General features: G+C 41.6%; 2 protein-coding genes across 3 annotated transcripts; one reads left to right on the top strand and one right to left on the bottom strand.

The window, feature by feature from the left end:
* On the top strand, positions 1 to 6,584 carry IDI1 (isopentenyl-diphosphate delta isomerase 1). 2 transcript variants are annotated; one of them, XM_030010249.2, is made up of 5 exons: positions 1 to 207; positions 910 to 1,073; positions 2,696 to 2,788; positions 4,164 to 4,294; positions 5,428 to 6,584. In XM_030010249.2, the coding sequence occupies exons 1-5, from the start codon at positions 71 to 73 to the stop codon at positions 5,743 to 5,745; spliced, it is 843 nt and encodes a 280-aa protein (XP_029866109.1). In that variant the 5' UTR covers positions 1 to 70; the 3' UTR covers positions 5,746 to 6,584. The 2 variants fall into 2 exon arrangements, with proteins under 2 accessions (XP_029866109.1, XP_029866110.1); XM_030010250.2 differs by having other exon boundaries at positions 913 to 1,073.
* A 3,339-nt stretch (positions 6,585 to 9,923) lies between these two features.
* Positions 9,924 to 22,700, bottom strand: GTPBP4 (GTP binding protein 4). The gene is made up of 17 exons (XM_030009849.2): positions 22,549 to 22,700; positions 21,649 to 21,819; positions 20,248 to 20,351; positions 20,034 to 20,170; positions 19,333 to 19,433; positions 18,865 to 18,957; positions 18,155 to 18,346; positions 18,006 to 18,071; positions 15,766 to 15,855; positions 15,197 to 15,307; positions 14,848 to 14,925; positions 14,688 to 14,739; positions 14,006 to 14,106; positions 12,900 to 13,097; positions 11,921 to 11,986; positions 10,648 to 10,782; positions 9,924 to 10,118 (listed from the first exon to the last, which is right to left on the bottom strand). The coding sequence occupies exons 1-17, from the start codon at positions 22,594 to 22,596 to the stop codon at positions 9,966 to 9,968; spliced, it is 1,896 nt and encodes a 631-aa protein (XP_029865709.1). The 5' UTR covers positions 22,597 to 22,700; the 3' UTR covers positions 9,924 to 9,965.
* Between the last annotated feature and the right edge of the window lie 1,562 nt (positions 22,701 to 24,262).

The raw sequence follows: 24,262 nt of genomic DNA on the forward strand, positions 1-24,262 counted from the left end.
GGGCGATCGGGCGATGCGGTGACGTCGGCGTTTGGGGGCGCTGCCATTGGCGGTGGCGGGGTGACGGGCGATGTGGCGCGTGCTGCGCCCGGCCGTTGCTGTGGGCCGCCGCGGGGCCGCCGTCCCTCAGGGGTGTTGCTGCCGCCGCCGCCGCCAGCCGCTCGCGTCCGCCGCCGGCCTCTGCGGGGGGAAGGCCCGGGCCGAGAGGTGCGCGGGGCGGGGGACGGAGGGGCGACGGCCGCCTCCCCCCCCCCGCCCCCGGAGGGGAAGGGGGCTGCTGGGGGACGGGGCTGCGGAGAGGGAGAGCGGGGGGCAGCTGCCGAGGGAGCGGGCTCGGCGGGGGAGGGAGCGAGGGAGGGCGGTGGGGGCACGGGAGCTGACTGGAGCGTGCCCGCGGCGGGGCCGGGGCCGCCAAGACAGGGTTTGGGTGGTGGTGTGGAAGTGCCGGGGGCTGCGTGTGCTGCTCGGCGAGTCCTCGAGTTCTTACGGGTTGGTGGGGGGAATACTCGCGCCCGTGATGTCTGGCATTATGCATGTAACCCAGCGTTAGTGTGCAGAACGTGCGTAGGCTGTGGGGTTACGAAGGGTGAAATTTGGAGCTGGATTCCCTCTCCGGCCAGCCTGTCAAAATGTTACGTTCGGCGCGGCTGTCCTGCAGCAGCTGCTGCACGGGCCTTCAGAGGAACAGAAAAGAAATGTTTTAAGCACCTAACAGATGTTGCTATGTTGCTTGTATTGTGAGTAGGAAATTTCAGAAATCTGAAAGAACGTAAACCCCCAGAAATACAATTGGCGCACAGTTTACACCGTGTCAGAAAACCTAGCCATTTGATTGTTTCTCACACTCTGCCCAGAACCTTATAGATGTTATTATTACCGAATGACTCTTCTTCTCGTCGTTTTTTTCAGTAGAGTGCCTGCTGCCATCACGATGCCTGAAGTAAACACAGATCACCTGGATGAGCAGCAGGTGCAGCTCTTGGCAGAGATGTGCATCCTTATCGATGAAAATGATAATAAGATTGGAGCGGATACCAAGAAAAACTGTCACTTGAATGAAAACATTGATAAAGGTACAGCTTGCCTACCTTCTAATTGAACCATTAAGTTGATGAAATATTTTCAGGAATATAGTCATGATTAAATTAAAGGCATAATCTTAGGTGAGTGCTGATCAAACCAGAGCAAGTGCTTCCCTATGCCCGCCTCCTCCCCCACCTCCCAGTATCTAATTTTAAAAATATTGCAATATGGACGAACACACAATTGGAGGCAGTAGCAAAGGAGAGAAGTGTGTGATTGCAGGTATAAGCTGTATGCCTTAATAAATATTTTTTAATTACATTTTGATGATAAAACAGTATTGTTTTCCTATTATAGATACCTGATTCTGTGTATCTATGTATCTGATTCTAAAGAATGCCACTTGCTTCTTTGCTGAATTCTTTTTAAGTAGAAGAGACTTTGATTTTTAAGTAGTTGTCATGGTTTAACCCCAGCCGGTAACTAAGCACCACACAGCTGCTCACTCACTCCCCGCCACCCGGTGGGATGGGGGAGAGAATCAGGGGAAAAAAAAGGTAAAACTCGTGGGTTGAGATAAGAACAGTTTAATAGAACAGAAAGGGAGAAACTAATAATGATAATAATAACAATAATAAAATGACAATAATAATAAAAGAATTGGAATATACAAAACAAGTGATGTCCAATGCAATTGCTCACCACTCGCCAACTGATGCCCAGTTAGTTTGTGAGCAGCGATCCCCCCCAGGCCAGCTCCGCAAAGTTTATATACTGGGCATGACATCACATGGTATGGAATACCCCTTTGGCCAGTTTGGGTCAGCTGCCCTGGCTGTGTCCCCTCCCAACTTCTTGTGCCCCTCCAGCCTTCTTGCTGGATGGGCATGAGAAGCTGAAAAATCCTTGACTTGTTGCTAAGTAGTGTTTAGACTAACTGAAAACATCAGTGCGTTATCAACATTCTTCTCATAGTGAACCCAAAATGTAACACTATACCAGCTACTAGGAAGACAATTAACTCTATCCCAGCTGAAACCAGGACAGTAGCTTACACAGAGTTCTACTTCAAATACTGCTAATAGAAAAGGTTTTTTTTGTTGTTGTCATTCTAATTGATTGTGGGTTTTATTTGAGGTTGGTCAGATTCATGAGCCTCTCATAGTAGTTTGTGACCTCCTTTTCTATACTGTGGGGAAACATCTTCCTGAAGAGAGAGGAATAACAAAAGGTGGCCAAAATGGCAATTGTACTGTTATTAAGGGAGCCTATTTTTCATTGTACTTTTGCAATTCCTGAAGCGTCTTGAAATTCCATACAGTTTTTTAGGAATTTTTGAGTCATCTCTTTTTGATAGTAAATTTATAGATGCTGAGCCCTCCTTAGAAGCTTGCGCAAATGTGCATCTTCAGAATGGTGAACTGACCAAGTTTAGTAAAACTCTTCTGTTGCATTGTTGTTCTTAGCACTTTTCTAATTTCATAATGCTTTGCATAAGCTGACATAGAAACCTAAACAGTAACTCTGAGTTTTTTATCAAATCCTTGGTTTTTAACATACATTAATTTTAAATTAGATTACTCGAAGATGAGGCTGCTCTAAGCCCTTAAACTGTCTTCATATGGTTTTTTCTCCTCTGTTAAATAGCTCTCCGGGGTTTTTTTATTTTTAGGTTTACTGCACCGAGCTTTCAGTGTTTTCTTATTTAATACAGAAAATAAACTGTTGCTGCAGCAGAGGTCAAATGCAAAAATTACATTTCCAGGTTAGTACTGAAACACATTGTATTTATCAAAATGTTTTATTTAAATCCATATTTAAAAAAATATGCCAGTTTAATCTTGCAGTGTAAGTCATTCTGAGGTTTTAGAATTTACTACTTTGGAGAGGAGATACTTCTAAATACTTTTAAGAGTTCAAGATGTACTTACCTTGTGGATGAAGTAAGCTAATGGGAGCACTAGCTTATTGTTATATATGTTCTTGGGAAATGATTGTTCCCTGACATGTTTGATCCTGTTTATGCAAGCACAGAGTGTGTGTTGTTTACCTCCTCTGCTGCAAGACATATTTAGTGGAGTTGAAGAAATTGCTCTGGTAGCTGTGGAGGGTGTTCTCATTCCACTGGTCAAGACATGTAGTTGATGCATAGTGGAGCCCTGCTGCTTGGAAGCAGTTGCATTGTGCTTCAGCAGGATAGGTGGACCTTTATCTGTGTATGTCTTAACAAACGCTTTTTTAACTGTAGAAGAAGTGACACTGTGTGGCCAAACGATATAGTGCATGATTTTTTTGAAGACTCCTGAACTGTTACTATGAAATGCAAATGGGGAGGCATAACAATAAGAAGTGGAGTGAAAGAAAAATACCTTACACGAGACGTGTTGGTGGAAGCATAAAGCTGTCTGTTTCAGAATTTTGGATTGAAAATAAATTCAAGTGTTTCTAACCCTCTTCAACTTGAGGAAGAAAGACCTTTGTTTTCTTCCAAGGGAATCTTTAGAGATGTTTTTTTAATTTTTTCCTTGACTGCTATCTAAGAAAAATGCTTCAGTGTTGTTTGTAGGTAATCTGGCTCTATTTTAGATGCTTTTGAGCTAGACTTTTACAGATAAAAGGTTGGCCAATCACAGTTATTCTACATAAATGAGAAGTAATTTTTAATATATGTGAAGCAGAGAATATAGAGGGTCTGTGCTTCAAACACGAGCGTAAAATGCTTATTTACTTCTACTTACTGTCAGCTGGTCTTGAAGCTCTGGGAGTATTTTCAATATTCTGTTGCATATAAACTCGCAAAAGTAATTTTAATTAGCATTTGCAGGGTAAACAAGGTCTTTATAAACTGGCTCTCTAAGTAGACGCTGTCTTGGGTACGAGAATGCATGTCTTCATGTGTATCAAACACTAACCTGCAAAATAGTACTTGGTAGATGCAAATCCTGGTGCAAAATATGTAAAGAAAAGTAAGAGGTGAAAATATCCTCCTTCCTCTCTGACCCTTCTCTGCAAAAGAGAAACAAAGCTGTGAAGTGTTGAATAACCATCCTATGTTTCTGGCGTTTTTTTGGTGGGGTTTTTGGGTTTTTTTCCCAATACTTTATACGTGTCAAAAATGTACTGATACAAACTTCTTGCAGATTGTTTTACCAACACTTGTTGCAGTCATCCTCTAAGCTATCCACTAGAACTGGAAGAAAATAATGCCATTGGTGTTCGGAGAGCAGCACAGAGACGACTCAAAGCAGAGTTAGGAATTCCCATGGAGCAGGTAAAGGAAGGAGGGAGAAAGAGCAATTTTTGCCAATGTTTGCCAATTTACAGACTCAGTGCATCAGGGTCAGCCTGAAACCTAAAAGTGAGTTTAACTTTGGAGATGTAGAGAACTTGGTGAATTTGAGACTTCTTCATCTATATTTCAGAGTCTCAAAGGCTTGTCTCAGTAAAAGGTATTTTAGAATATTGCACTGCTCAAACTAAATGTAAGCCAAAGAGTAAATCGCACTGTAATGAAGGATTGTGTTGCTTCAGGTCTGACTATGGGCGCCTACGTGTTTTCTGGCTGGGCAGGCTGGGGACAGGCAATGTGTCGTCCTTCCTCCAGGCCGATGGCAGAGTGCTGTGTGCGTTCTGTACGACTGGTGCTCCTGGAGGGCGTTGCTGTGAGCTGCTGCCAGCATCCATATACAAGTCCCTCTGCAATCCTGAGTTTCCTATGGGAAGCAGGGTGGTCTGGGCACTCGGTGTTTCTTTCAGAACAATCACACAGCCTGTTTCTGGCTACCTGCCTTTCTGGTGGCAGTGAGGGAGTGCACAGAGAGCAGGGTGAAGTTGGCTGAATTATACTCGTGGTCGATACCTCTTTCCACGTTTTGTAACTAACTGCGTTCGTGTCGTGGGACATGGGAGAAGCAGTGCGCTACTGGGAAGCATTATGGTTAGGTTATCCCCAGAATTAATTACCTCATCTGCAGCTTGCACAGATCCTGGTAGATCAGGGTTATGTGTGGTCTGTCAGTACGCAGTTCTGACCTTGGCTTTAAGTAGTTGCCAAGTCTTTTCCTTGGGAGGTAAGGGGCAGGTGCAAGTGTTTGTGTTCATCAGTGCTTCAGTAAGTGCGTGTTAAGGTCTGGTAAACTTTATTTAAAACTTAGTGTATAGAAGAAATCTGCTCAAAATATTACAGGGTGAGTCTGACTAGAGAAATGCTGTGCAATTCATGTCATCGAAGTGCAATAAAATTGTTTTTTCATAGTAATTCTTCATGAAGAAGTACATTGCAGTTGTACACATGGGGGAAAAATAATGTTTAAGGAAGAGCGTAATACCTGTAATTCTTCTATAATGCCTGGTAGCGCAATTGTTCTGGTTCGGCACCGGTTCTGACAAGTGTTTTGGTTGTAGGTAACTCCCGAAGAAATCTCCTATCTGACACGAATTCACTACAAGGCCAAGTCTGATGGGATCTGGGGTGAACATGAGATAGACTATATCTTATTTGTACAGAAGGATGTAACGCTGAATCCCGATCCTAATGAGATCCAAAGCTACTGCTACGTGACACAGAAAGAACTGAAACAGCTCTTGGACAAAGCCTCCAAGAATGAAGTTAAGATTACTCCGTGGTTTAAACTAATTGCAGAGACCTTTCTTTTTAAGTGGTGGGATAACTTGCCTAACTTGAACAAATTTGTTGATCATGAAAAAATACACCGAATGTAAATAGCTGGGGTGAAAGATGCTGAAGGCTAGCAGTGATGTGCTGTCTCATTAACACTATGGTAACTTGTGACTCTTGAGTGCAGAAAAGTGATCCACCTGGAGCATGTTTAACAAAAACTTTATATAGAGATGGTTAGAGCCAATGTTTTTTCTTCTGTCTTCACCTGCTCTTCCCCCCAGCCCTGTTCCTCTTGGGTGAGTTAAGCTCGGATCTCACATGAAATGGGTAATGGTAATGTAAGAAACCCCCTGGGTTCATCTTTCTCCATTACCTGGCACGATACAAAGGATCCTCAGCCTGTGCACGCCCAGTTTGCTCTTCCCTCCTTGCGTAACTACACACGCTGGCAGGGGAGTTCGGGCACCTCCTGTCCGGCTCATTTGGTAGAGCTGGTATGTTCCCAACTGTACAGGACTACGCCTTCTAAAATAGTGACTAGAGTTTGAGTTCTGCACTGACGTTGAGAAGACTAGTTGCCTGAAGAAAAGAACAATTAAATCAAAGTAATCAGGATTATTTTAATTGCAGAAAGCAAATCTCTTCAGCTACTGTACTCTATAATTAACCAAACTCATAAAAGCTTAAGTAATTGGATTGTCTGCGTGGACTGAGTTTCACTTTGAAGTGCTGCAGTATGTGTCATAGCTTTAGATAATAAACATTGGGGGGGACACATCTCTTAAAAAAAAAAAAAGAAAAAAAGGTTAATTATACCAAATGTAAATGGTACCTGTCTAATAAAGGAAGTAGCCTGTCTTTGGAGAAGGGATATGCATTCACTGACTCTTCTCTATCTTCCAGAGAACAAAGGCATCCTGATAAAAGCTTTTTTCTGCAACACCTACTGTAATAGTCATTCTTGGACAACTCAAACCCCTTGAACTCCAAAATTCAAGATTGACAATTTATGCGCTTACACCAGGTCTTAATTTCAGTTAATCAGAAGTTGCACCAGAGTGCAGGAGCTAATCCTTTTTGATCTTGCAGTTCAATTGCTACTAACAAGAGTAAAATGGAAGGCACTTTTTAATAAGACAAAAAAATCAAGGCTATCTCAATTTGAATTAAAGATTTTGGGGTTTGTTTGGGTTTTTTTTCCCCCAAAAAAGCTTAATTGTGATTTCTTCTGTTAGCAGACTACTCAACCTAGATTTCTTAAGTTATCTTATCCCAGAGGTGTCTTGATGAAATAGGATGTTTTTCATACCATCTCCTTCCATGTAAAACATGCTTGTAACTAGTCTGTGTCTGGTTTCAAGGTAAAACTGATTTTTTCCAGTGGTTAACATGTTTCTCATCCCAGTTGTGACTGCAGCACTGAAGCTCCTATGTGCCCGCACCTCTAGTGGTTCAACACTTAAAGGTTTTAAAGCCAAGTTTGTTGTATGTTGACCTGAATTGATGTATTGTTATGATGGGTTGATGCTGGCTGGATGCCAGGTGCCCACCAAAGCCGCTCTATCACTCCCCCCCTCAGCTGGATAAGGAAGAGAAAATATAACAAAAGGCTCATAGGTCAAGACAAGGACAGGAGGAGATCACTCACCAGTTACTGTCATGGGCAAAAAACAGACTTGACTTAGTGAAAAAACAAAATCAATTCAATTTACTACCAATCAAATCAAAACAAGGATAATGAGAAGTAAAACCAAATCTTAAAAACACCTTCTCCCCACCCCTCCCTCCTTCCCAGGCTCAACTCCACTCCTGGTTCTCTCTACCTCCTCCCCCCAGCGGCACAGGGGGACGGGGAATGGGGGTTACGGTCAGTTCATCACACGTTGTCTCTGTGGCTTCATCCTCTTCAGGGGCAGGACTCCTCACTCTTCCCCTGCTCCAGCGTGGTGTCCCTCTCACAGGAGACAGTCCTCCACGAACTTCTCCACCATGAGTCCTTCCCATGGGCTGCAGTTCTTCATGAACTGCTCCAACATCAGTCTCTTCTGCGGCATGCAGTCGTTCAGGCACAGACTGCTCCAGCGTGGGCTCCTCTCTCCACAGATCCACAGGTCCTGCCAGGAGCCTGCTCCAGCGCAGGCATTCCACAGGGTCACAGCCTCCTTTGGGCACCCACCTGGTCTGGCGTGGGGTCCTCCCCGGGCTGCAGGTGGATATCTGCTCCACCGTGGACCTCCCTGTGCTGCAGGGGGACAGCCTGCCTCACCATGGGCTTCCCCACGGGCTGCAGGGGAATCTCTGCTCCGGCGCCTGGAGCACCTCCTCCCCTCCTTCTGCACTGACCTGGGGGTCTGCAGGGATGGTTCTCTCATCCCACTCCTCTCTCTGCTGCAGGTTTCCTTTCTTAAATACATTATCCCAGAGGCGCTACCACCATCGCTGATGGGCTCGGCCTTGGCCAGCAGCGGGTCCATCTTGGAGCCGGCTGCCATTGGCTCTGTCAGACACAGGGGAAGCTTCCAGCAGTTTCTCACAGAAGCCACCCCTGTAGTCCCCCTGCTGTCAAAACCTTACCACACAAACCCAATACAATTGTCTTGAAGCAAGTAATAGTGGGTGAGGGAACAGTGATGCAGTGCAACAGCTCTCCTGAATTCAGTGCAATCAATCAGCCATATTACCTAAGTTAATGTATTAGAGTACTTTTCAAATACTTACAAAATACTTTTTAAATAAAAGATTATCTTAAAAATAAGATCATGATTAAAATATCTAACCTAAAACCTTGGACTGTTGTTTTCTTTCCAGACTTTGAGCCGCATGGAAAACAATCTCTGACATTACCACACTGTAAACAACAACATGCCTACTAAAGGTCACTGAAGCAGTATGATGGGGGGTAGCAGGGCATAAATTTATTTCAGTGAATTTCTACTTTTCTATTTCAAATGGCCAGCTTGGAGCAAAAGCTGACAAAAGCATAACCTGAAGTAGACTAATGTGCATAAGGAAGCTGAAAGCAAGGTTTTGCTAAGGAGTTCTTCAAAATCCCTTAGAAGTTTTGACATTAAAGTTTTTCTTGACATTGAACTTCTTTGCAGCATTACAATGTTTTTAATACCAAATTTATTACATGAATTAGATGAAGGAAACAATATGGATTTACACATAATGCTCCAATATGCTAAAGCTCACATCTGAACACTCAGCCTGTAGTGTTTAAAAATAGTTAAATTAATAGTAATTTAAGGATTCTTCCCCCTTACCTTTTGGGGGTTTTGTTTGTTTTTAACATGCATATTTCATTGGATTCCAGTTTAATCTTTAAAACTGTGCATTTTAATTGTATTGTTCAGGCAGCACATTTATAATGCACAATTTTCCTAACCTCTAGGTAATTCCTACCTTGTTCTTGACCAACTAGGGACAAAAAGGGAATATTTCACATTTGACAATATATTTTCCCTTGAACAGATACAGAATTTTTGTCCATCAGCTTCTGAAGAGAAAATGTTTTCCTAAGCGGAGAGTGACAGTAGCATAACTGACATGCACTCAGGACAAAATTCCAGTCTGATCCTCATTTTCTACATATCTAACATATTAATATTAATCTGAAATATTAAAAGTTCTAAGTTGTAATCTTCCCTGCCCATGCTGCTTTAGGTCATTAGAGATGGCAGGTCAGTACTAAAACTGCAATGATTCCTCCAGCTTCAGTCACCGTTTAGCTGACTGAACTGGTGAGTATTTCTCCTCTTCCTTCAAAACTGGTTCGGTGCATGAACAGTAACTTTGTGCAGTACTTGTCAGTCTGCCATTATCTCCCCACCAATTTCAGCCTTCACCTACAACATAAACTCACCACTTACTATACATCAAAGAACTAACTTGCACACAGAAGCCCAAACCTTACTGATGCAGTACCTTATGAAGCTGTGCGTTTTTAATTCTGACAGCAGCTTTATTAACACATACTTCATGTTTCTAGATTTAACCTCGTTTTAAATCTAGTTTTACATAAAACTTCAAATGCTTTATTGCTACATGATGGTCAGTAGTAAGAAAATGGAATGAAGTGGTATTTTTGATGGCTACTTAGAAATGGTTTGTGCCACTGGTATCAACAAATTTCTCATGGTATTACTAACCCACTTAAAACACCAAGATCAAAGTATCAGAACTTTCCCTCTCCAAGCTTCAAGTATCTTAACCACTAACACAAAACACGTACTTTTAAAATATATTACTAAAAAGGAAAACAGGACTAGAAATTAGTTTTTAAAAGCTATGTTTAATTAGTTTTAATTCAGAAGACTGCTTATCTTCTCTGTGTTTTACCAGATTTTCTCTTTCCAGCCAGCAGATGTTTTGGCTTCAAGTCAAATATGTGTCTGTCTGCCTCTCCTTTCCTGCCCAGGCGATTCATTTTCTTTTGAGCTTTCTTTGCCATAGTCTTGACCTTCTTCACCATCTATTTAAAAACAAACAAACATGCAGAGTAACTTCCTTAGTAGCTCAGGCAACTAGCTTTACCTTTTAAAAAACCACAAAGCTAGATGATTTTAACAAGGACATTAACTAACACCGAACATACACCACCATCTGCAACTCTGGAACAGTATCACTGCAAGTGACACTCATCCTCCTTTGCGAAACTTTCCTTTCTCCAGTACGCTAACAAAATGATCACACTGTCCCTGGAATTCCTAACTTGCTAAAGGTGGAACTCCACAGTTTGTAGAACTCTTCCTTCATACTTGCATTTAGAGACAAAAATTCAAAATGTACTTTCTTAGCCTGTATTATTACATGTTACTTGTAAGAACGAAGTAGGCATTTTTAAAGTATAGAGAGTTCAAATGAACAGAAGATGGAGCTGCAAACAGAATAAAGATGAACTCTGGACAAACATAACCAGCCTAGTATGAAGTTTCCCAGAAGCTGGTTTAAGTACAATCGTGCTGGTTTAATTGCTATAAAGGTAAATAACTTTAACAAACCTTTTCATCACGAAGACCAGAAACATCCCGCGGTGTGCGAGAGGAGCTGCGACTGCGTGCCACAGATTTCGGGGTTTCAGACTCATCACGTTTACGTTTCCTTGTAACACTACGGGACCTTCTCACATAATGTGCCTGCAATTCAAAACATCACTTTAATCATTAGAAACAATCAGCTCAGACATGGTCCATTTCTAATTAGACTAATACAAAAAAACAGGAAGTGGACTGCTGTGATACATTATATTTGCTATCCCATAGTAACATAAAGACCTTGTCAACTGTTGGTCACTGCCTTTCTGTCCTACAGTAATACTCGAATTTCGGTGAATATTAGCATATTCTTTTCACAATTATTAACTCCAGTTTTCTGATTTTTTTCTGAGTAGATGTATAAGTAATGGATAAAAAGACACAGACAAATTAATGGATAGCAATACTGAAGCAATTTAGCAACAGCAAAAAAGCAATGAAGAAACCTACACTGATTAGTGTCCTGTTTACAGAGCAAAGCCCTAAAGAATTTCGGACATGAAGACTTACCATCCTACAGCATAAGTATTAAATTCCTCCTCACCGAGATCGCTCCTAAATCAACGTGGCATGTCAGGTCTGAGAAGCATAAATGCTTGCTTCAGATGTGTAGTGTTGACATTCCTTGTTTCCTAACTCCTTGTTTAGTCAAAGAATTTAAGGTCTCAAGATGTAGATAGCCATAATACTGCTGGATTTGCTGTACAAAAGGGATTTTTTAAAAACTTCTGATAAAATGAAATGTCTCCCGAAGGCAAATCTATGTTTGAAGTACTTCAGCTGCCTTACATCTAAAGATGCCAGTTGCCCTCAAAAACTTCAATAACAACTCACAGAATTAATGAACTGTGAAAAGATAAGCCTGATCTGACATTACTGCTATTTCTGACATAGTGTCTCATCCAACATAGCAGACTTGAAAATTAAGTATACTTAGCCAAACCCCGTTCTTGAATCCTATACAAATTCCAAAAGAGTTCTAATAGAAAGCAGTGCATACATATATATGCGATTCTTGATAAATGTTTATTTTTTCAGCCTACCCAACATGTTTTGATCACATCACTCAGAAATTCCAGTATCGAATGCCTCATCTGGGTTTCCTATTTTCTCCTTAATAGATCCCACCTCTCTCTTGTGCCAACTGTAATACACATTTCAAAGGTGCTCAAAGAAATTTAGCATGTAATGACATTGATCTCTTTTACATAAACATTGTGTTTCATTAGCAAAAACTTACATCATCTTTATTAGTCATGTCCAGTCCAAGATCAGTCATTTCTTTCTCTAGCACCTTCCGCTGGACCTGTAAAAAGACAGTTAAGAAAACATGTTTGTTTCAAAAAAGTATGGTTCTATCTTATTTTTTTGTCTTAATATACCACCACAAGCCCATTATATTCACTACATATTTATTCCTTTGGCACACCCCGCAAGCAGGTAATGGAAGTCGTAACTTCACATTTCCTTTATTGCAATTTAATTCTCTTCACTGATAAATCCTTCTTCACAGGATTGCAATGTCCCAGCATTCTCTAAAGATCTTTCAAATAATTTGCCTTTTTGGGAGGAAGGTGACAAAGAGAGGTATTTCAGTCAGAAATGTTTCCTTCTCTCCCAAGAGGCACACACTTTGGGGAAGATAAGAAATATTGCATGCAAAATCAGCAAGATTTATTTTCTCAAAATGTCTACTTATCAGTTTATTACTTTGCAATCATCCTGGACTAGTCACAAGAGATTCTGACATTAGGAGGAGTGATACCTAGCTTCCAAAAGGAAACATACAATCTTTTCCAGCATAGGGAGGGCCCCATAACAAGTTTTACGTCATTGTGATTTTAAGTAATTATACAATTCTCCTAATTATTTGAATTTAAAATAAATAAACAAACAACAACAATATAATAATATATGATACAGCAACCCAATTAAATGAGCTGAACTGTATTCTTGAAAACTTTTTCTCCAATATACATGGAATTTTACGAAAGACTCACTTGTGTGGCTCAAAAAAAGGGCTACTATCACTCATTTGGTTTGGCCTCCACAACTAAGTAGTGACCAGAACGCCTAGGAGGACAGAAGGAAGCAAGTAACAAGTGAGACGGCCACACATGAGAAAAAATGATCAGTTCCACTACCCAATACTGGTTTATGTTTTCATGAAGTTATTATACATCAGCAAGATTTTACTACAGAATATGTTCTATACTTGCCTTTTTAGCTGTTCTAGGCATCCTCGGACCTCGAGTATCTTTTTCCTTTGACTGCAGGATTTTCAGTTTCTTCTTTTCTCGGATCTGTTTTGCCAACTGTCGGATTTCCATCATTTCTTCATCTTCACTTTCTGGTTCACTGTCGTATTCTCCAGCAGCTTCTCTCAGCTCTTCCTCTTTCTCCAATTCTTCCAGTTTCTTAGATTTTGAAGAGATGAAATGAAAATCAAGATGCTCATCAAATCCTTCACTTAGAATCCTCAACAATACATTTTTCCATGGCCCAGGGCCACGACAGTACGCAGACCCTTCAAAGAAGGAAATACATTACCCGATAATGACCCCTCCAGCCACACTTAATGCAGTTGGTGATATAGATGACTGCAAACCTATGGGGGACACTACTACGCAGATTTGTTTGATCACATCGCATTATAGTCTGGCTGTATTTGTGTGACTGCCCCAAAGCTGCCCACTGCGTGAATGCAGATGTACTATACTGTGACCTGTGCTAGCTGTGCCATTTCTGGAAACACACTCTGAAAAAAACCTTCTCTTTCTACATTTAGCACAAGTCTAGAACACCAGCAATTCAGATGAACCCAACTGCAGAACTGGCAGGCTCTGTAGTCTGCACTCACTGCTTCTCCTTAACAACCAGCAAGACATAAGAACAGTGCTCATTATTAAATAAAAATGTTATAAATTGAGAATTCAGTCCACCTCCTTTAACGTCATACTCCAGAAGACATAGATTTGATGAGTGAATTTCATATTATTAATAACACCTAAAGTTTGATAGCTACATTCCTTCTGGCTGTAGTCAAAAAATGAAGAAATATAACTTCTCCTGCAAACCTTATATTTTAGGATGGAAAAGATAAGATCACCATCATTCTGACAAGGTAAAGCAATTTTCCATTCTTCTGAAATTCTGTCCTTGGTCATTCAGAAAACAGTATCTTTTCCCATGGGAAGTGCAGACAATGTAAAAGAACTTGTTCTCATGACATACTGTTTTTAATCTACAAATACAGTAATTTACACTAAACAAATAAAGGGATAAAGAGGCAAGAAAATTGTAAGAAGAATAATTGAAAACTCACTTTCATTATATCCGGATCAATGTAGTCAAGTATATTATGACCTTCCCATATCTCTGGTATCTTATCATATTTTTCAGATGAATTCATTAAATCCCAGTATTCTTAAAAATATAACAAAAGTTAATAAAGAGGCAAAAATAATTTCAAAGAATGTTCAATGACAGAAAACAACATTCAGATCATAATAAAAAAAAAGTGTCAAATGCTTAAGTGGCAAGAATTTGGCAGCATCTCTGTCATATTCACAAACACTTCTAACTCCTTCCTACTGCCAAATATTGTTCAATGACATGATCCACTGCCAAGCCATAATAAGCAACAGATATCCAGCCGAAACAGAATACATGCATTCTCTCTCATACTGATACTTTCTTAACAAAGAGAGCATCAAGAATTAATGAGGTAGTACAATATAAAATGGAAGGAAAAAAAACCACTTGAATCACCAGACCAGTCATTGTATGTCTGGGACTCTATAATGGGAAACAACTGAGTGGTATTATGACACGAGGAACAGTCACTGAAGATCACCAGTTCTGGAACAGAAGTAATGGATAGTATGCAATAAAATGGTGGCATTGGTACTTAGTTGAAAAGAGTCAGGTTTAGGTATTCTCTCTTAAGACTGAAATAGCCAAACTTTACTGCTTAATAATAATACTGATTTTTAGATAATACTTACTCTGAAGATCCAAAACATAATCATCTCCCATTTCAAGTTCAAGATCTCTCTCCTGCAAAGACATGCGTGGCTTTATATACCATCTGATTTAAAATCTATGGGCTAATACAGCAGATTTAAAATCCATCTGCTGATTTCCTAACTAAGAGATGCCACTTACCAACTTCCTCCTGGGTGTGTCTACTTCCATGCGTTTCTTACGTGCTACTGCTCCCTCAGGTATAAAAGGCAGCCGCTCCTGAAATTAATGCAACAACCCACCCCAATAAAAAAGGGAAAAAAAAGTTTGAATCATTTTTTTTTATAATGCTATAAATAACCATTGCAGAGTAATGTACTTCTAAAGAATACAAAATCCCAAGCTGACTATCCCACCAGCAAAGGCAGTTACAGATAAAAAAAAAGCAAATTTCACCATATTAATCTGTTCACATGTTAAGACAAGAGAATTCTTATTCTACTTAAGAAGTGCTGGGAAATACACTAAAAAGTGTAAAGATGTAGCCTACCTTGTTATCTCTCTTGGTTGGCATGGCCAAGTGTAACCTATTCAATACTTCATTCACTTTATTTCCTTTCATTTTAGTATCAACGCGATGGGCCAACAGTCTGTCACAGGCCTGAAAGTGCACATGACAACATTAGGTAAGGAATGAAGCCTTCCTGATACAACAAATGACACAGTAGGCTTTCAATCCCAAATATCTAACTTCACATCTCATCTTCTCTCTAATATCTTACATTTCTAGCTCTCAAGAAAGCACTGAATTATTTTATATAAAAAGTATCATGGGAAGATGCATACGATCCTTTTATTTTTTTTTTATGATGAGCTGACAATAAGAGAAAGCAACAGGACTCAGAAAAAACTCACCAAATGTTTTTTAAAATATGATTTTCATGAGACATAATTTTTCATTTGCACCCAAGTCCACTGAGGCTCAACAGGCTACAGAGGATAACATGCTTAAAGTTTATCAATCACTGTAATGCACAGTTCAACTGAGATTAAATTCATACAAATGAGGCAAAATGTTAGCTGTTCATTTGGAATGAAATTGAGAGAAGAGAGACTTACCTCTGTTTTAACTTGCATTACACCTTCTTCTGTTAGAGTACTTGTCTCTATTACAGAAAATCCTTCTGCTTCAAAAGTTTCAAATATTTTCTAAAATAGAAACATCCCAAAGAATGACATTCTGCCCATTTCTTAATATACTGATACATTAAGAACAGAAATCTTAATCCAATATCAATACATGCAACTTGTTACTATTTTATTAGAATGTGTTTCTAAAAACATGACAGAAACTTTACAACTACAGTTCTATTTAATCTGTTTCTTCTTTTATAAGCAAATAACTACTTTCTAAAAGGCACCTATAAATGACCCATAAGGAAAAAAGAAAAAGAAAAAAACAGTGACAGAAACACAAATTCTATGTGTCCTTGAACTTGTAGATACATAAGAATTAGCCCCGCATATACACAACGCGTTGCCCAGCGGGGCCTTCTACTGCAACTGTTCAGGAACACTTCTCAGTGTAGTGCTCATTGTCTCTGAACTTTTACTGAAATAATTATTGAACAAGGCTATTCAGTCTTACTTCCAACTACAGTAGTAACTGAAAGTTCCCACAGCGTCAGAGATTTCTGAAACCACTAAGGACTTTTTTTCTGTTTGGCATTTACGATATTCAGGCAAGCATATACATTATCATAGAATCACAGAATCATTTAGGTTAGAAAATACCCTCAAGATCATCAAGTCCAATCATCAACCACACCCAATAAACCATGTTCTGGAGTGCCTTGTCTATGCGCTTTTTAAACACCTCCAGGGATGATGACTCAACCACTTCCCTGGGCAGCCTGTTCCAAGACCTGACAACCCTTTCAGTAAAGAAATTTTTCCTAATATCCAACCTAAACCTCCCCTGCCACAACTTTGAGGACATTTCCTCTCGTCCTATCTCCAGCCACCTGACAGAAGAGACCAGCACCCACCTCACTACAACCCCCTTTCAGGTAGTTGTAGAGAGCGATGAGGTCTCCCCTCAGCCTCCTTTTCTCCAGGCTAAACAGCCCCAGTTCCCTCAGCCGCTCCTCATAAGACTTGTGCTCTAGACCCTTCACCAGCTTCATTGCCCTTCTCTGGACATGCTCCAGCACCTCAATGGCTTTGCTGTAGTGGGGGGCCCAAAACTGAACACAGTACTCGAGGTGCGGCCTCACCAGTGCCCAGTACAGGGGAACAATCACCTCCCTGCTCCTGCTGGCCACACTTGTTTCTGACACAGGCCAGGATGCCGTTGGCCTTCTTGGCCACCTGGGCACACTGCTGGCTCATATCCAGCTGGCTGTCAACCAGCACACCCAGGTCTTTCTCTGCCGGGCAGCTTTCCAGCCACTCTTCCCCAAGCCTGTAGTGTTGTGTGGGGTTGTTGTGACCCAAGTGCAGGACCCGGCACTTGGCCTTGTTGAACCTTATACAATTGGCCTCAGCCCATCGATCCAGCCTGTCCAGATCTCTCTCTCTGTAGAGCCTTCCTACCCTCAAGCAGATCAACCCTGCCTCCCAACTTGGTGTCATCTGCAAACTTGCTGAGGGTGCACTTGATCCCCTCATCCAGATCATTGATCAATTTTAAACAGAACTGGCCCCAATACTGAGCCCTGGGGAACACCACTTGTGACCCACTGCCAACTGGATTTAATTCCATTCACCACCACAACCCTCTGGGCTCCTCCATCCAGCCAGTTTTTTATCCAGTGAAGAGTACGTTTGTCTAAGCCATGAGATGCCAGCTTCTCAAGGAGTATGCCATGAGAGACCATGTCAAAGGCCTTACTGAAGTCCAGGTAGACAACATCCACAGCCTTTCCCTCATCCACTAGGAAGGTCACCTGGTCATAGAAGGAGATCAGGTTGGTCAAGCAGGACCTGCCTTTCATGAACCCATGCTGACTGGGCCTGATTCCCTGGTTGTCCTGGACTTGCCATGTGAGGACACTCAAGACGAACTGTTCCATAATCTTCCCCTGTACCAAGGTCATGCTGACAGGCCTGTAGTTCCCCAGATCCTCCCTCCGACCCTTCTTGTAAATGGACGTCACATTGGCAAGCAAAGTACACAGTACTTAAGAAAGATATGGGTCAAGACCTGGAAAGCTACTTCCCATTACACTATTAAACAGTTAGATAAAGAAATGATCATGTAAAAGTTTTTGCCCAATACAAATGATAGCCATCCACAACACTTGCGCATATTTTTTTAAATGTTGGAAGAGAGAGAGAGGTGGGAGAAGTAGTCTAACCTGACTCTCTTCAGGAAGTTCCGCAATCCTCTTCACATCACATTTGTTTGCAACAACTATAAGTGGCTAATAAAAAGAAAAAAAGAATCATAATTGAAGTTATCATGTTATAAAAAACTGGGGTTTATTAATAATGTAAACAAACCTACCTTGTTAGCAAACAATGGCTTGATATTTCTGAAGAGCTCTACTTGCTCCTCCAGGCTATGTCCGCACTGCTCAGACACATCCATCACGTAAAGCACAGCAGCACGAAGATGTGCAAGCGCAGTTATAGCCTGCATCTCGATGGTGTTCCTATCCTCCAAAGGATGATCCAAAATACCAGGAGTATCTACTACCTAAAATTAATGTAATTGTCAGGCCTTAGTACAGGATAATTGATATGCTATTTCAGGACATGTGCTTGATTTCTGGTCAATATTGTCTTTTCTAAGACAGCAATATTCTTTCCTTTCAGTCATAAGTAAGACTGTAAACTCAGCCAAATTTAGAATGTGAAAATGGAGTAATAGGAGAAGAATGAGGTTTCAGAATAACCAACACGCCAAATATTGAACAAGTAGGAAAAGCCCTGCCCCAACTTGGCCCAGAATTTGACAGTGATAAAAAGTGAGCTGGCTTCAGTCAGTAATTCCATTGCCATTCTTCCCTCAAATTGAAAACACACCCATACATGTACATTTTTAGAATAGCTTTTGACTACTGCCCTCATTGGGCACACTGTACCTTGCACAGCAGCTCTCAGACATAGTGTGTCTCATCAAGACATAGAAATGCAACTCACATTGCAAAATGGCAAACCAGATTACACCCAGTTAATTCTTTAAAGAAAACGCAAAATAGTAACAGTTCTTACCTGCCAACGCAGATACTTATAATCCATATGTCCCACAAAGAGAGATTTTGTAGTAAAAGCATAAGGCTGCACTTCTACATCTGCTCTTGTAACCTTAAAACAAGATTTATTCACACACATTTACTGAAAATTTCCTGAAGTTGCAAGCAGTGTATCATAATTATAATAAACTTCCTTTGCTACAAAAAAAGCTAAAAACAGTTACTCTGGCTTCTCTGCAAGAATTATCTATCAGAAAATATGTTAATAGGATACAGGCTATTTTGGAAAAGATAATGATTTTTAAGAGTGAAATCTATTGTAGTTTTCCATTTATCCCTCCAGGAATTTCATTCAATCCCTACTCACACATTTGAATTTGCTGATGCTCACAGCAGACAGTGCCATAAAGATATCAAATTGTTTAAATGTTACCTTGTTTTAACTAAATGGTACTCAGTATTATTTTTGAAAAAAACATTCACATACCTTATTTATAAAGCTAGATTTTCCAACATTCGGGTAGCCACACAACAGAAGAGTTCTTGTATTGGGATCGATGGTTGGCAAACGAGACAAATGTTGTCGCACTGAAATGTTAAGAAGATTTTTTAAGTATTTGCAATAATTTAAGTTTTACTGAAACGGAATTAAAATTTATATGCTGAATTGTTTATATACAAATTAATAACTTTTCTGACATAATTTGATTGATCATTTATGAAAACGTATATTACTTTGTAAACGCCACAAGTATCTACGTACAACAAAAAAAGAAAATAAATATTTAAAAAATGAAGACCACTGTCCTTTAGCTAGAATGACCCCATCAAATCAGGCAACATAACCTGAAGGAATAATAAGCCTGAAGTAAGGCATATTGTTTGGAAAATTTTTAGCAATATTTTTCAAATATGTTAGTGAAAATAACGATAAATAAAAGCATGGCTATGATTTCTAAACGAAGAAAAACATTTTAGAACTGTTAGCAATAAAATAAAATTTAAAGACTTTTCAAAGAGAAAACTATTTAGTTAAAAAATAAATTCTAAATATTTCGGGATTTTGAAACTATTTCTATGTTTCCTGTGTCTATATTCTGTACTAAACACATTCTTCTGTTATTAAGTGTAAGAATAAATTTTACATCCAATTCACATGCCTTATATTAGCCTATTTTTAATACAAACCTTGCTCCAAATATTCCAAGCTTTGTTTCTGTCTTTTAATAATCGTGCACATTCGTCCCAGAGCAGCACGTTTCAGCTGTTTGCAGCGGTAAAGGGAATCACCATACTTCATCAGCCGCACATAGTCTTTAGCAACACTGTGGAGACAAGAAATAAGAATTTAGCCAACAGTCAACCAGGCAGGTAAAAAACTGAAGAAACTAATGTTCCTTACTTGTCAATCAGATTCTTGGCAATATTAATCTGCCCCAAAGCCAGCTTGTAGTGATCTTTGTCATAGAGAACATTCATCAAATCTGCATAAAAAGGATGAATATCCTAAAACAAAAGCATAAAGCAAAATTAAGCCTAATATTTTCCTTTTTTAAGATGACTATTTCTTGGCAACTATGTAAGTTCATTTTTTTTTCTCCAGTACAGCAACACAAATGACAATACAAGCCAAACAGTTTTCATTACTATCTTATGTGAGAAAAATAATCTGCTTGGTCATTAAATGCATAAATCTTAAATCGCTTTGAATTTCTTCTGCAAACACATCTTGGACTCATTCATATGGAGCTTCCATTTGATCTTTTGCTTTGTAAAATACTTTGTATTACAACTTTGAAAGGTTTTTTTTTTTAAAATAAGAAACTGCAAGAAGCCTGCAGAATTAGTTTCTAAAAGCAAATTCACAGTATACCAGAAACACAGCAACAATATTAATTCCTCCCTTTTTCTGAGTGCTACATTAAATTTCTGTGCAAGACTGGGTAAGAAGGGTTTCAACTCCCAAATAAATCCTTTAGCTTTCCAAGGAAGCAGAATCTTCGGTTCAAATCTTTTAAACAAAATATTTCAGCTACTTATGTATTTATTTGCAGAATTTTCATCATGTGATATTCAACAAAACACAGAAGATATCTGTGGGAGTTCTGCAGTAATACCCACCGGATATGAAAACATCAGGAAAAAATATTATTGCAGGTCAACAATTTAAGCATGAGCAGAAAACTGCCTACACAAAAAGCCCCACTGGACATGTGGATCCAGTTGCAGTTGTTGGGAAGTTAAGACTATGTGCATCTTGTCAGAGTGTGTTTCCAACACTATCCTTTATAGGGCCAAGAACAGTGTTTATGTTGTCAAAGTAACTTCTGAAGAACTGAAGATGGGAAGTGATGTGATATATTTGGACATTTCTTACTTCCTGCAAATATCTTCTAGGGAAGACTAATCATAAGCACAATTTACATACGCATACACAAAGAAGAAATAAGCAGATACAACATACTTAAAAACCCCCACACTTTCTTTCTCTTCATTCAACAGCAACTTCTGGCAAACATATTTGATCAGCTAAAACCTTCTAAAACCCACCCTTCAATGACCATCCATGGGCACAATTTAGACTTCCTTTCTTAGTAGGGACATACTATTTTTGCAGAACAAGTTTGCCTAAAATTACTCCCAGTAAAATCTACTGGGAATCAGTCAAAATCATCTACACAGTGAATCAGCAAGATGTCGCTCACGCCAAAATAAACTCGAATAAAATCAATATGCTGTTGAAGAAGTATTCCTGATACCGTGAAAGCAAAGGTCCTTTATGATCAAATGACAAAACACTTACATCTAATTTGGGGAAATCTGTTAAGATCTGAGTGAGTCTATCATGGTAATTTTGTTGAGTATATTTGACTTTTCGCATGTAAAAATGTCGAATCCGATGGATTTGATAATGTTTATGAATGACAGTTGGGGTCTTCCGCTGAGTCTTTGACAATGTCAAATCTATGAAGTCCTGCAATGAAGGAAACATAATTATACAAATTCTCAAGTTCTTATAAAGCCATAAATTTCATTTTGGTGGAGGAGCATGCAGACCAGTTAAGCACCTCCACACCATACATGGTTTGCAACATATGTTTTAGGACAGGTTCCCATCTCCGGGTAATAACAAGCAGTTTGTACATTCCCTCTCCGGTTTTCATTTCAATTGACTGAGGGCTGGCCTCCCGTCCACACCTGCCACATCAGCGGCCCAGGCAGCGACACGACAGGTACCGATGAAGCACAGCAGGCCCAAACCCCGCGAGGAGCTCCACGCACCATACTTTTAACGAAAGCTCCTTCGTTAAGACTAGGTGAAAACTTCATTTTGAACTAGCCCGCAGGAATGAGGCTAAGCATGACAGGGGGTTGGAAAACGGGGGATTTTTGTAGGGACCACCCCGACACCCCTGCGGGGCTGAGGAGAACTGCAGCCCCAGGATCCCTCCTCAGGCCGCAGTGCCCCTCTCTGACAGAAACCCCCCCCCCCCCCCCGCATGGTACAGGCCGCCAGGCCCAGGAGCACTAGCCCAGGGCGAGCCCACGCGTCCCGCGGGAGGGACAGGCGGCGAAGGCCGAGGCCACGCCGGCAGCGCGGGGCGGGTAGCGCTCTCCTCACGCGCGGCACGAGCGATCCGCCGCCTCGCGGGAGGGGCTCTCCCGGCGCCGAGGGGCGGCGAAGGGGGAGCGACGCCATTACCTTGGCGGACGGCACCACCGTAATCTTCTTGAAGTTGTAGAGCGCCATGTCGCCCCGCCGCCCGAGCCCAGCCGCACGCCGCCGGAAGAGAGAGCGGGGCAGCACCTCTCGCGAGAGCCCCGCGCTTCCGTCCCCGGGAGGCAGGGCCGCGCTGAGGGCGGCCGGGGCCGAGGGGGGCTGCCTGGCGCCCCACCACCCCCGTGCGGGCTCCAGGGCTGAGGAGACCCAGTCCAGCTCCGCTTGGGCACCCCCCCCGGACCGTGTGAGCTCGGGGTGCTGCGCGGCCGGTGGCAGGGTCGCTGGGGCCCGGGCGGGCCTCGGGAGGCTCTGGGGGGCCCTGCCGTGGGGAGCAACACACTGGATTAATTTGGGGTCTTACTGGAGAAGGACCAAGCCGCGAGCAGGGGTTCAAGAAATGGCCTGTTAGTAGGATCTAGAGCAGTCACGTTGTGTGGCCTGTAGGAATGCGAAGGCAAAATACATCCTCGCCCTGCTCGGTGGTGTGTCTGAAGGCTAGTTTCCACTAGCGCAAAGGAGGGGAGAACAAGGATCGGGGAAGGGACCCCGGTAACCATACCAGTGCCAAGGGGCCCCTGACCCGTCTCCTCCCCAGGCTGGCACAGCAAGCCGTCAGCCCTGTGGCCCAGGAGTGCCACCCACCAGGTGGGTCAACAGGAGCAGCTCTCTGGATCACCCTGCAGATTGGAGGGGTTACTGCCTGCAGGGGTTTGGGGCTCCTTATGGGACGCCTAGAAGAGCATCTTGTCATTGTACAAGACATACGGGCTGTTTAGAGAAAGGACCAAAGCTGGGAAAAGGGAGAGATTAAGGTGGATAAGGGAGGAAAAAGTGTAGGAAAATGGAGAGAAAAGGGGGTAAAAGGCCAGTAGCATGCCAACAGGCTGGCCAGTACACGTGTCTGACCATGGCGTGCACACCCAATCACGACAGTCTGTCCTGCCCTATTAAACTCCATTTCTAACCATTTCCCTGGTTAAGGGGGCTCTCTATTCTGTGTCTGTGCGTATGGAGCCAAGTGCCTGCCACAGGAAAAGGGGCAAAGATTGACAGCGGCCATGTGTCTGGGGTGCCAGGAACTGGAGGGACTGCAGTGTGTGCGCACTGTATGTCAGTGTATGTATATATGCATACGTATGTGTGTGTGTATGCATGCAGCTGGGAGACCAGGGGCTCCAGGGGCCAGCTACTGGATAATTTCAGTGTTGACGGTCTGTGTGGCTGGCCATGTGCACAAGCGTATCTGTACTCTGTGTGTGTGCTCCCACTGGGGGTACACACTCGGTCTTCCTTCCAGTTGAGCCTGGGGCCATGGAGCTGCAGCAGGCTCACCTCTGTCAGACTCCTGGATTCCTAACCCCAAACACACACACTCCTACTGCCCTTTTTCTTTCTTTTTTTTCCTTTCTTTTTTTGATAGCAACTTTCAGTGATAGCAACTTGTCTCATACTAAATTGTACATCCTTTCAGATAGATAAAGGCAAAGCCTGAGTGAATCCTGGAGCAGTTTATGATCTTGACTATACCCTGTGCTCTGTTCTTTTTTTGGTATCTCCAGCAAACATGAGATCCAAACAAGACATAAACCTGAAAGATGCCTAAATGTAGGCATGTACTACAGTCTGCATGTCTATTCCTGTTTTCTACTTGACACAAATAGTAAGTGGGCATGCACTGAAATACATCAGTTTTGAA

This window comes from Aquila chrysaetos, chromosome 3 (assembly GCF_900496995.4).
Source record: "Aquila chrysaetos chrysaetos chromosome 3, bAquChr1.4, whole genome shotgun sequence".
Classification (NCBI taxonomy): domain Eukaryota; kingdom Metazoa; phylum Chordata; class Aves; order Accipitriformes; family Accipitridae; genus Aquila; species Aquila chrysaetos.

Bases quoted from the DNA above. Each gene is read 5' to 3' on its own strand.
- GTPBP4 (XM_030009849.2), bottom strand. From the start codon at position 22,596: ATGGCGCTCTACAACTTCAAGAAGATTACGGTGGTGCCGTCCGCCAAG. The intron at 18,958-19,332 runs GTATGTGAATGT...TCTTGTTTTAAG, and splicing joins AATCTAGCTTTATAAATAAG to GTTACAAGAGCAGATGTAGA. The intron at 18,347-18,864 runs GTAAGAACTGTT...CATTAATTTTAG, and splicing joins ATAAGTATCTGCGTTGGCAG to GTAGTAGATACTCCTGGTAT.
- IDI1 (XM_030010249.2), top strand. From the start codon at position 71: ATGTGGCGCGTGCTGCGCCCGGCCGTTGCTGTGGGCCGCCGCGGGGCC. The intron at 1,074-2,695 runs GTACAGCTTGCC...TTTTATTTTTAG, and splicing joins GAATGAAAACATTGATAAAG to GTTTACTGCACCGAGCTTTC. The intron at 4,295-5,427 runs GTAAAGGAAGGA...TTTTGGTTGTAG, and splicing joins TAGGAATTCCCATGGAGCAG to GTAACTCCCGAAGAAATCTC.